Source organism: Centrocercus urophasianus, unplaced genomic scaffold (assembly GCF_019232065.1).
Source record: "Centrocercus urophasianus isolate 14NV4802_14NV808 unplaced genomic scaffold, USGS_Curo_1.0 seq_9, whole genome shotgun sequence".
Classification (NCBI taxonomy): domain Eukaryota; kingdom Metazoa; phylum Chordata; class Aves; order Galliformes; family Phasianidae; genus Centrocercus; species Centrocercus urophasianus.
Window position 1 is genome coordinate 21,150,431 of NW_024885532.1, and position 11,941 is coordinate 21,162,371.

The following is an 11,941-nucleotide window of genomic DNA, read 5'->3' on the forward strand; positions in this document are numbered from 1 at the left end:
AGGGAAGGGAAGGGAAGGGAAGGGAAGGGAAGGGAAGGGAAGGGAAGGGAAGGGAAGGGAAGGGAAGGGAAGGGAAGAGCAGAATATCAAATTTCTGTATTCTAGTATTTAAAATCTAGTATTTAAATGACACATTCTGTTTAAGTCAAAGTTAAAAAAAAAAAAGAAAAAAAGAAAAAAGAACATGGCATTAGTAATCCTATCTAATTTGATAGTATTCACCTTTGTCTCTCTGGAAAGATAGATAACTTTGGGTATTGGGATCAGGGGAAGGAAGAGTTAGAATGTTAGTTATGAAGTCCTACATAATCCACTAGCAGAAAAGATGTCAGAGAATTCAACTTCTCAGTTCCCAAATGCTGGTTCTTACTGTTCTATGGCTTAAGTTTATCTTTGAGGTATGATTGTTTGATAAATAAAAATATGGAAGTCACTGGGGATGGGAAGAACATACTGACCAGGTATTCATAAAAGAGAAATCCTCTTCTACCTTTATAGGTGATATTTATCATGATAAGAGTTTTTTTGGTTTATTTTCTCCGCAGAAAAGGGGAACATATTGACTCAGACTGAACAAATATTAAAATATAAAAAAGTTATAAACCAGTAAGACAGTGCAGAGTATGAAAATATTATTATCTATTTAACAGTATATACAAATAGACAGAAAAATCTTTCAGCCAGGAGAATCATACACAGAAAATTTGCCAGCATAGTTTACAGTTGGAATTGTCATCAACACAGAGAACACTATGTCTGCAGTCTTAAATTCATAAACTGATGGGTAACTCAAGACATTTAATTTACACTGCCTAAGGACTAAGTCTCCAATATTTTCAGGGCGCAGACCACAGAAGCCTCTGCTCTACCTTCCTTTAGGTTTGTATAAAATCGATTGTTTCTAAAGTTGAACAAATGCATGAGAACTGCAGATCAACAATAATGCTTTTTGCAGAGCTGTGCTCTTCAGTTTTTCCTCAAGCCCACTCCAGCTACCACGGGGGAGCCTTCCAAATGAAGTGTGAAATAGTTTAAAGAGTTACAAAAAAGTAATGGCTGTTATAAACTATTTCCAGTTCCACTTAGTTTTATACTGCTGGTGCATCAGTACATGAATACCACAAAGTTGAAAGCTAAATATTTCACTCTGCTGGGCAATATGCTGCCTGCATTCAATAAGAGCCAGAAACCAAGGAGTGCATAGGGGAGAGCAACACAAATGAATAAAGCCTCGGGAAAAAATGGGCAAGTTCAGCCTAGAGGAAGGACTCAAAGGAGCCAGCACAGTTATCTGCATATGAACTACTGAAAGGAAAAGGATCCTTTATATTCAGCAATTGGTGAAGAAAGTATCACAAGGGAAAAATACATAGGCATGTAGACATGTACTCTCACATGTTGTATGGGCATTTCTGAGCATATCTTTTCCTCTTTCCATAACACATGTGCTTTATATATATGCTTAACTTACTATGGGAAAGGTATAGATGAAGTACTACATCAAATAGTATATTAAAAATAACTGACTTTTAGAGGAAAAAAAGGAACAAATTGCCCAAGGAAAATCACAGTCTTCCTCAAAGACAAAGATATTCTCATCGATGCTCCTGTAGAACTATAGAATCATAGAATTGCTCAGGTTGGAAAAGATCTTCAAGGTCATCAAGTCCAAAAGCAACCTAATCATACTATCCTAACAACCCTCCACTAAATCATGTCCCTGAGAACCACATCCAAATGGTTTTTAAACACATTCGGGGATGGTGACTCAACCACCTCTTGGGAAGCCTATTCCCATGCTATACCTCATGGAACAGCCATATTCTGCTAAACACCACAGGAGCTGCAAAATCAGTAGGCTACAAGGACACCAAACGCCATCAAGCAGACAAAAACTGTGCTGTTAGTATTTGTGATTTGCAGGACATGGGCAGCCAGATGCTAATGATAACCAGCAGCCCCAGCAACAGATTTGTTGTGTAACATGCTTGGTGCTCAGGAGTTGTACAGCTGTCATGTGTAGGTTCGGGTTTCTGGCTTTCCAATTTTATTAGCAACAGAATCTTACCAGTTTACAGCTCAGAAGCAAAAGTGAATTACCGAGGCTTAACATTATACACTGCCTGAGTAATCCTAGCACTCTTAATATGAGAGACTGAAAATAAACTGCCTTAGCAGAAAATGCTTATCACCAAAAATTTGTGTCCATGGGTTTGGTCCTGTGGTTGCCACAGGCTAGGATTGAGCTGCTGCTCAGCTGATGTCTGGAAGCTTACTGAGTTAGGATAACTCAGTTCTGCATCTGGTCCCTCTGTTTAGCTAAAGCTGACGTTAAAACACCATTTTTGACATAGTGAGGCCTAAGGATAAAACAAAAGGTTATATCCTGCAGAAGTGAACCTGCCCTGGGAATAAATGGGAAGGAAAAAAGAAGCAGGGAAAGATTAAAGAGAAGGCTTGAGTCAGAAATAAGCGCTAAAACTACAGACGTGCATGTAAATATAAAACTGTAATACCCACGAGCTGAGAACTTCCTGGTCCAAATATAAAACTGTAATACCCACGAGCTGAGAACTTCCTGGTCCAAAGAGTAGAACTAAAACTCAGAACTGAACTTCTAAGAGTGAAGATGGAGCTTAGACTCAGCAGCTTGCTTGGCATATAACAGCATCGCAGGAAGAACGCAGGTGCTTCACCATCAACCCATTTGGTGCAGCAAAACCATCAGTGCTGCAAGACTACTTCAGCCACCTTCTAAAGCTGCAAGGAAATTGTCACAGCAGTGAATCAAACAAGGCAGCCAAAGTGTAGCTCTCAGCCTAGACTCGGCTTGCAGCACAGCTTTGTTGTGTGCATACACTCGTGGGCAGATTAAAACAACAGAGATACACTGTTGTGACTGTGAGGCTGAGCAATGAATCGGGTGAGGAGACTAGAAAACATGATCTATGAGGAGCAGCTGAGGAAACTGAAGATGTTTTGTCTGGAGGAGGCTGAGGTAAGATCTCATTGCTTTCTACAATTACCTGAAAGGAACTAGCAGCGAAGAAGCTGTTGGACCCTGTTCTCAGGTAACAAGTTATAGGATGTGAAGTAACAGCCTCATATTGTTCCAGGGGTGGCTTAGATTGGACATTAGCAAGAATTTCTTCTCTGAGAGAGTGGTCAAGCATTAGATCAGGATGCCCAGGGAGATAGTGCAGCTCTATCCCTGGATGTATTTAAGATGTGTGTGAACATGGCAGTAAGGGACGTAGCTTAGTGATGGGATTCAGTAGGTCAGGCTGATAGTTGGACTTGGGAATCTTGAAGGTTGTTTCCAACCCACATAAATAGAAAAGAGAGCACTGGAGCCCAAAAAGTTCATGAAGTTGGATTCTGTTTATGCCATCTGCAGATCCCAAATCCATTCAGTTGCCTTAGTGCAGTGCAGTGCCAGGATTGTGGCAAGCATGCCAGAGCCAGCTGGAGCACCTGGAAATTCAAAACAGAGCATCCCTACTAAAACAGACCAGGCACTGGACATGGAAACATCAATGCCAAGATGAGCAAACCACAGCAGAAGTGTCCACGTGCCACTTCTTGTGTTAGCCAGCATGTCTGGAGAGCTGAGCAGGTCAGACTCTACCAGAGGAAGATTAAGAGCTAAACCAGTGGAATGCTCACCTCCACTCCGCCACTTTATTTTCAACAATATTCACAGAATCATATTCTTTCTCTTCCTCTCCCCTTCAGTACCATACCTGTTGTCCATTTCTTGCCCCTGACCATGTGTTAGTTGTCTTACCACAACTCTTCATCAAGTGATGGATGTTAAATCTGGCACAAATTAAGCTCTTCCTAGAACATCTTCTAATATAAAGTTAGGAGGACTTCCTCACTGCCCTACACACATGATGAGAACAGCAAGCTCCAAATCTTACTGCAGTTATTCTCCTACTTGGCCTCAGCCTTGAACACTTGGCTGAAGATAAGGCTGGCTACATAGAAATGGAAGACTTTTTTCCATGCAGCAAATGCAGTGATGAATTCTAAACAAAATTGTTTCTAATTCAGATTATACATCTGCAACTCCCACCGATGGGTAAAAGAAGAATGTTGAGAAGAGTCCTCCACCAGTTCAGTAGACTAATTTTGAGTTGTTAAAAGAAGAAATTCCATAATGTGAAAGAAAATAAATTTTTTCAAAAGAACTGCTAAGGACAGGCACACTATGAGCAAAAGATTGAGAAGTACTACATTATAGATTTTTTTTTTTTTTCAATTCACAATGAAGATTAGAAAGAGAAGGAAAAAAAGCCCTGATGGATTTGGCTTCTGCAGAATAAAATTTTTCAAGTCAAGCATTCTAGTAACAGATCTCCTTTCACATCGGTGGATAAAGGGCTATTAGCAGCTGTATGGCAATATATCTCCACATTCTATTACTTTGAATTTGACTTTTTTTAATAAATATATTTTACCAGAACCAATATCATTTCCAGGTTTAAAGATGCCAAGGACAGGATGCTGTTCCTGTGTGGGGGCAGGGACCATCAAAATTTTTTTTTTCAAATGCTAGCTGTTGTTCAGCCTCTAATTTCCCCAATTTCCTCCACCTTTTCTTCAGTGCAGACATTTGTTTCTGAATAGATATGAACAGGGATAATTTGGGAAATCACTTTCTACGAGTTAATTTCATGGTACTTAGCAGACAAAGTGAAGTAACTTAAATGCAAGCATATTATTATAAGCAGATTCAAGCACTTGTCATCATGGTCTTTTTCTCCATAGCCTGAAACCATATCCTGTCCAGAACTGGAGGAACCAATGTGCAAAGCTTCATTTCAGTTTTTCATTTGAACAAGTATTTTTCATAACTTAATTAGAACCACTTTATTATCACCTTCCAGCCGTATACAAGAGCTTATTATACAAGGGCTTTTCTAAAGCAAGAGAAGAATTACTATCTAATACCAGTTGCTCATCTCGCACTTTTTTTGAATGAGTCATTTGAATCTCAGCTACTTGGTGAGGCTTTAACATTCTACGTCCCACATGTATTTCATGAGTCCAATTTTCATGAAACATCACCTAATCCCACACTAAAACACTACTAAGGTGTTTCCTCACTTCCAAGCACAGCCCAAGCCATCTCATTGAAAACAACACACCCAACCTAGTCACTCACAAGCTTCGACAGAGGCTCAGACTCCTCTTTTGGCAACAAAACCAGATCCTGGCTGTTTCCAAAACACAGTGAGCAACACATCAATTGGAATAGAGCCACATCTTGGCAAAGAGTTATCTTTCTTCTGCCCTTCATGTTTCCTCTACTACACATATTTCAGAAAGCCTTCAAGGTTAATGCTAGAAGGATCTTTTCTTCTGCTAATATCCTACAACATAAGCTTTGAAACTTCTCTGTTCAACTCTTTGCTATCCCAAAGCCTAAAAGCCTGGACTACTCTGAGAGTGTGTTAGTAATTCAGTTTCAAGGCTAATTTTCAAAGGGACTGAGTGACAAGAGGATGAGTCAGCTTTGCCATTACTGGAATGACATTTTAATCTGAAATCTTGCAATACAACTAGCAATAACAAATAAATAAAATAAAAATGAAACGTTATAGTTTTTGTTTCAAGAATAGAGGTCTCTCCTCATCAGCTTCAGCATTTCCGATACCTTCTACTAATTTCATCCAGCTTCATCTCATTCATAGAATTGTAGAATCTTGTAGGTTGGAAAAGACCTTCAAGATCAAACCCAACTACCTGTTTGACCTACCAAATCCCACTAACTAAACCATATATGTCACCTACTGCCACATCCGTGCCTCTTAAATACACCCAGGGATAGGGGTTGCACCACAACCCTGTGCAGCCTATTCCAATGCCTAACCACCCTCTCCATGAAGAAATTCTTCCTGACTTCCAGTCTAAACCACCCCTGTTTCAACTCGAGGATACTACCTTGTGTCCTGTCACTTGTTACTTGAGAACAGAGACCAACAGCCTGTTTGCTACCTCCTTTCAGGTAGCTGTAAAGATTGATAGGGACCCCCTCAGCCTCTTTTTCTCCAGACTAAATAATCTCCATAGCTTCTCCTCGTAGGTCTTATTTTCTAGTCCCTTCACTCAATTTGTTGCTCTTCTCCCCAACTGTAGATAAGAAACCCTAGTCTTGTTCCCTTTTTTAAGTGTTTATTTCCCTCTTGTATTGTCTTTGATCCTGCCTTTTTCTCCTTCCTCTTTCTCAATACCTTCATACTACTGCAGACTTTGATTTGTACATTCCTGTTTTAGAATGAATTCTTTCTTTCATCTTATGAAGACACAGAGAGAATCTTTCATATTATATAGTGAAAAATATTTGTGCAATCCTTGTAGTAAATATGCAGCAGTTTTCTCTCTGCAAGCATCATATAAAGACAAAACAGGAAACAGGCTTTAATTATTCTTCCCCAAGAGCTTATCTGGTTTTATAGAGGAGTCCATCATTTGGTCATAATCTATATGAATATATTTGATCTATCAAGGAGCTCAGTCTAACCAAATGATTAAGCACATATCTAACTTTTACCACAGGGTTGTACACTAGACCAAATTTTGGGCAAAAACAGATATGCCCATGGAAAAACTTCCACTCACCACCCTCAGGAAAAAGAAAAACAGAAGGGAGGACAGGAAGGAAGGAAGGAAGAAATGAAAAGAATGAAAGGAATGAAAGGAATGAAAGGAAGGTAAGGAAAGAAAGGAAGGGGGGAGAAAAAGGAAGACAGAAGGAAAGAAAGAAAATATAGGACTAGTAGCTAAGATGCTCTCACTGTACTGTGGATATACAGCAATGTGAAGAAAGGCAAGACAGAAACTTTCATGCTTGGAAGTGGCACAAAATAAATATAGGCTGTAATTCAGGAAAGGTGGTTTACTTTGCAGAAAGTAATGTGTTAAAATGCCCAAGAATTTCATAGCAGCTGAGCTCTTAATCGTCCATGTATCATTACTACCTAATAGACCGCCACAGGTTACCATGGAAAGCTTCTGATTGAAGCTCATGATCAGCAGGCAGACAGCTCTTGCAAAGCCTGGCTCCACCTTCTTCTTCCAGAAAGACAGGAAAGGAAACTGAAATAGCTTTTAGAAGGTGGAGCCAGTTTCCACCAGCTGCAGTTTGAAAGACTAGGGGAAAAAGCAAGCTAAGCAAACTCAGTGCATAATAATAGCACTACAAGCATGGTTACTAACAGCTTAGAAAAAGCTGTTTGGGGAAAAAGAAGTGTAAATAATTACTTTTAGTCGGCTAAGCACATGTTCACAAAGTACGCATGGTACTGACAATTTCTATTCTGTACCAGATCTGTAAATTAATGCTTATACTAGGTATCAGAGATTGTCACACATACACACACACACAAAAGAGATGGACGGAACACAGATGCCAGTAAAAATGAAATGAAGCTTTGGTTTTACTTTTGTCAGCATGAAGTTGTTAGAAGAGAAGCTGTTCTGTATCTTGGATTGCGTTCAGATCAGTGCTGGAACAGAGCCTACATCCATCTCCTCAGCCAAAAAGAAGTATTTTGAGACTTCCAGGATGAAATATTAGTGGAGAGAAAACAGGAAAGTAAAACCGGATTTGAAATTCCAGTTAGACAAAGATTCCAAGAAACAGATGCCATGTACAGTAATATCAGATATACAGAACCAGCTGCTGCTGTTACGTGTATTGCCAATGCTATCAGCACACATATCGCATTCAAGCAGCCCCAGGGGTAAACCATAATATCATAAAACCTGTTAGAAGACCTCAGGTCCCAATCAGAAAGCATTGCTCATAAGTGGGCTTCTCCAAGAGCAGCAGAACATGTTGCTTATGTGTTCAGTCCCTTTCACAGGCTCTCTATGAAGAATTTCTACATTTACGGGTGTACACTTTGAGTAAGGTAGAGAACAGGCACCCAATGCAAACAACACCTCCGTACCAGCTAGGTTCCTTTCTACTTACTGCCGCTCTTGCTGTTGTTGATAAGTTGATGGTTGGTTCTTTTGCTCTCCTCCAGACCTCATCAGCTGCTGGGAATTTCCAGCCTCCTCTGTTTGATTGCTTTTATCCCTGAGGTAACCCTGAGGGGGAAATCATAGAATCATTAAGGTTGGAAAAGACTACTAAGATCATCTAGTCTAATCATTAATCCATCACCTCCATGCCCACTAATCCATGTCCCTCAGCGTCATATCTATACGTTTCTTGAACACCTCCAGAAATGCTGATTCCACCACCTCCCTGGGCAACTTATGCCAATACCTCTTTCTGATAAGAATTTTTTTTTCCTAATATTAAACTTTAACCTCCCCTGGTGCAATTTAAGACCATTACCTCTTGTCCTAAATGGGGTGCAGGAAGTGGCCGTCGTCCTGTACCTCCTGCCGTCCCATATGACCTGCCTTCCGTCCATCCTCTGACTCCAGACATCCTTGTCAGAAAGGAGGACTGCAGCTAAGGCTAGGGAAAAGATCTAAACAGAGTTCCTTTATTTTAGTTTCAATTCCTCATAAGTCCCACCCCTTGGTGGACTTTCTGCATGATCTCCAGCTGAACATCGATTTCATCATCTAAACCACGGTACTGCGTAAGCCTAGAGGTGGAGTCACTGGCTGACTGAAAAACTGATTTGTGCAAATAAAACAGACAAGTAAGATTCTGTGCAACCTTTGAATAGACTGTTTCATCATAAGTAAGGGGAAGTCTGGTTGATAGCCATATTTACAGTGATTTTTTTACCCCAGCTCTTCAAATTCCCCCTGAGACAAGGGAACAACCCTAGGTTTTTTGTTGACTTAAATTTTGCAAGATTTTATGTAGGAAGACAAAAGTGAAACTAAAATCTAACTGATAAATCCAAAGGCAATGATTGTACAAGACTCCAGTGCTGTCTTTCAGTTCTGCTTAGTCAGAAGATTTTACTTTAGTCTTCCTAATTATAAGCCATGAAATAAGAACAAATATACAATCCTTTTAGGTATAAATGCAGCTCCCATTAGAATATGTTGTATGAATCAGATGAGGTACAGTGGAATCTGAAGTACTGGTGAAAACTAGAACCAACCCTAATAAAAATAAAATAAAATAAAATAAAATAAAGATGTTTGGCAGCAGTTCCATACATGCAGATGCTGCCACTTTTTGTCCTCAAGCCGCATTAAAAAAACAGGTTCTGTGACCAGGTTTCCTGTCTGCCCAAACTGTCAAGGTTTTATAGGTCACACATGCTTACAGAGTAGCAAGATAAAATGCCACACAGTGAGTCACAGATCTGGCACAGATGGGGGGTAGATGCTAGTTGCCCTTACACATGCCTGGGTCATTATTTACCGTGGTTGCTGACACAGCCTGTCCTGCTTTGGAAATTGAGAGACCAGAGGAGGGCACAGTCCTTCTTCCTCCACGTTGCTAAAAGCTGTATACTGTAGACAGGTAAGTCTGATCTGTAAAACATTGCTGGGTCTTAGCTGTGAAACTGCTATTATTGCCAACAGCCAACATTAAGAAGGTTTCAAGATGTTCCACACTGGTCTGGGAAAGAGCGTCTCTTCTGCCAGATGACTTCAGGAATTGCTATAAGAGCAAAGGACTTCATAGCCTCAGAATAGTTGTGTGGATTTATTCTTTTCAAGTCTCTCTGGAGAACACAAATATTTCAGCCTGGATAGTGACTGGGAAACTAGGTAGAAGGCAGCTGAGAACTTGAATTATCCCCCTAGTCGTACAGGAAGGTGTTCAGGTTGTCAGGAGGCTGGAGACTTGCTTATTCTGCTTCATGTGTGCTGCCAGGTACAGCTAAATGCAGGCCCTGAGGAAGACCTCTTAACCCAGGTTCCCAGGTTCCCCTCCTTATATATATTTGTTTGTTTGTTTGTTTTTGTTTGTTTGTTTTTTGTACAGGGCACTGCAAATGAAAATAAGCATCAGGAATAGTCCCTGTGTAGGACTGTGGAGTAACCACATGAGGTGCAGAGCAAGTGTTTGGAAAGTCATGTCTGAGGACTGCAAAGATTTGTGGGATAACAGGTGTGTCTACAGGCATCCTAGTTAGTAAAAATCCAGATCTAACATCTGGATTTTTCTTAATCCATGCAGATTTACGACTTAACAACACAAATTTAATTACCAAAATTGATCATAATTAACACACATTGCTGCTGAATCTTCTGACCGTCATTGTTGTGTAAAATTCAGATCCAGTAACTGTTTCTTGCTGAAATAGAGAAAGTTTTGCCTGCAAGCAATATCTACAGAATCTAAACAGGTTACATGTATGTTAGTCAAAAAGCAAGGAACATAAAATGAACCCAAGTGCTAGAACCAAAATTGCTCACATAGTTTCAGTGGAAGTTTATCTCTTCTGTATTGGACAATGCAAACTAGCTATGACTCTGAGGATGGTTCACACATCACAACTCCCGGAAAGTCTGTATAGATATGATGGTACCAGGTTTAGATTTCTCCATCCCACACAGTCCTCCAACACCATCCCACCAATCTCAGCATCTCAGTCACATGAGTCAGTTGCCCTTGCATCCTCATGCTACTTGAACATTTAATGGGTCACAATACATCCCTCATGCTATTTCAGACATATTAAGATGAAACATCTCTCTAAATAAAGTTTTAGCGTCACAGCAGTATCACCTGGGGCTCTCAGGACACTCAGAGCCGGAGTACAGACTCCAGTATGAACTACTGACTCCAGTAGGCTCCTTCTAGGCTAGAGAAGGCTAAACTTACATGGCCTATATATGAGCAAGTCCATGATAGCTGGACTTAGGAAAGTTATCAGTCTCTGGCCTTCTTTTATTTAGCATTATAGATAATAAATAAATGCTAAAAAGTCCATGCTTCCTGAATATCAGAATGCTAATGCATTCAGCATTCTAAAACCTGTAGCCTGCCACCAAATCTCAACCCTTCCCAGATCCTCTGTATGAATTTTAACAGAGCATCTACATTTTTTATAGACCCAAGAAATACTGGCTGCCTATTACATTCCACTGTTTATGTTTATAGGTGTCTGATTCCCCTAATTGGGTCATATGCTACAGTGAATTGGGCAAGGAGGGTGACTTGATACCTCCTTGCTAAAGGGACAGAGGATAGAATAGGAAAAGAAGAAAACTCATTTGTCAAAGGAAAGACAAATGAAACACTTATCAGTTATTGTTGCAGTCAAAACGGAGTTGACTTGGGGAATTTAGCTTAATTTGTTGCTAATTAGCATCAGTATTTAATTACTAATATGAGTACTGGAAAACCAAGAAAAACATTTAAGCGCTTTGAGAAAACACTTTTCCTCCAACTTTCACAGTCCTCTTGTCTCCTGTTCTAGTCTCTACTTAATCCTTTGTGCTGGACACCTCTCCATACTCCTCATTATTGCAGGTAACATCTAGTGCATTCAGTGAGATAAGAGGTCGGGGTCCATGCATAGCAGTTTCTCTCTGCCATTCTGTGTTTCTCACAAGTTTCCTGTGTTCCCTTCTGCATCTTCCATGGGCTGCAATCCCTTTAGGGGTGTGCATGCTCTGATGTGGGCTCATTCACACGCTGCACTCCCTCTGGGAAGTACCTTCTCCATTATAGGCTTACTCTCAGTCAGCTGTCCTTTCAGGATATATCAGTAGATAATCAGTAGAGTAACAAACTGCAGTAGGTACAGAGTGAGAGTAGCTTTTCCTTTCTGTCACATCTGCTGTTTTTTGGTTCTTTCAGATTCTCACTTTGCATATCCTGCCCATGGGAAATATAGAGGCCAAGTCTACTGGTCACACAGCATTTACAGATGAATGACCAACCTCCACTTACTGAGCTTTCTGGGTTCTAGAAGAAACAGAATACTTTAGTCTTCTTCAAATGGTAGATCAATCTTCTAACAGTAGGACAATCCTTATACAATATCATTAGCAA

At 40.2% G+C, this 11,941-nt stretch overlaps 1 protein-coding gene and 1 long non-coding RNA gene across 4 annotated transcripts in view; one reads left to right on the forward strand and one right to left on the reverse strand.

The window, feature by feature from the left end:
* EPSTI1 (epithelial stromal interaction 1) overlaps positions 1-8,567 on the reverse strand; it is a 52,328-nt gene extending 43,761 nt beyond the window's left edge. For all 3 annotated transcript variants that reach the window (XM_042838940.1, XM_042838939.1, XM_042838942.1), the window contains exons 1-2: positions 8,357-8,567; positions 7,985-8,103 (exon numbers count right to left, since the gene is read on the reverse strand). In XM_042838940.1, coding sequence (XP_042694874.1) covers positions 7,985-8,103; positions 8,357-8,452 — 215 coding nt within the window. In that variant the 5' untranslated portion in view covers positions 8,453-8,567. The remainder of the gene's footprint in view (positions 1-7,984; positions 8,104-8,356) is intronic.
* Positions 8,568-9,393: 826 nt separating this feature from the next.
* Positions 9,394-11,941, forward strand: LOC122171424. The gene is made up of 3 exons (XR_006172002.1): positions 9,394-9,454; positions 9,923-10,048; positions 11,747-11,941. It is a non-coding gene; the product is annotated as an uncharacterized LOC122171424 (long non-coding RNA).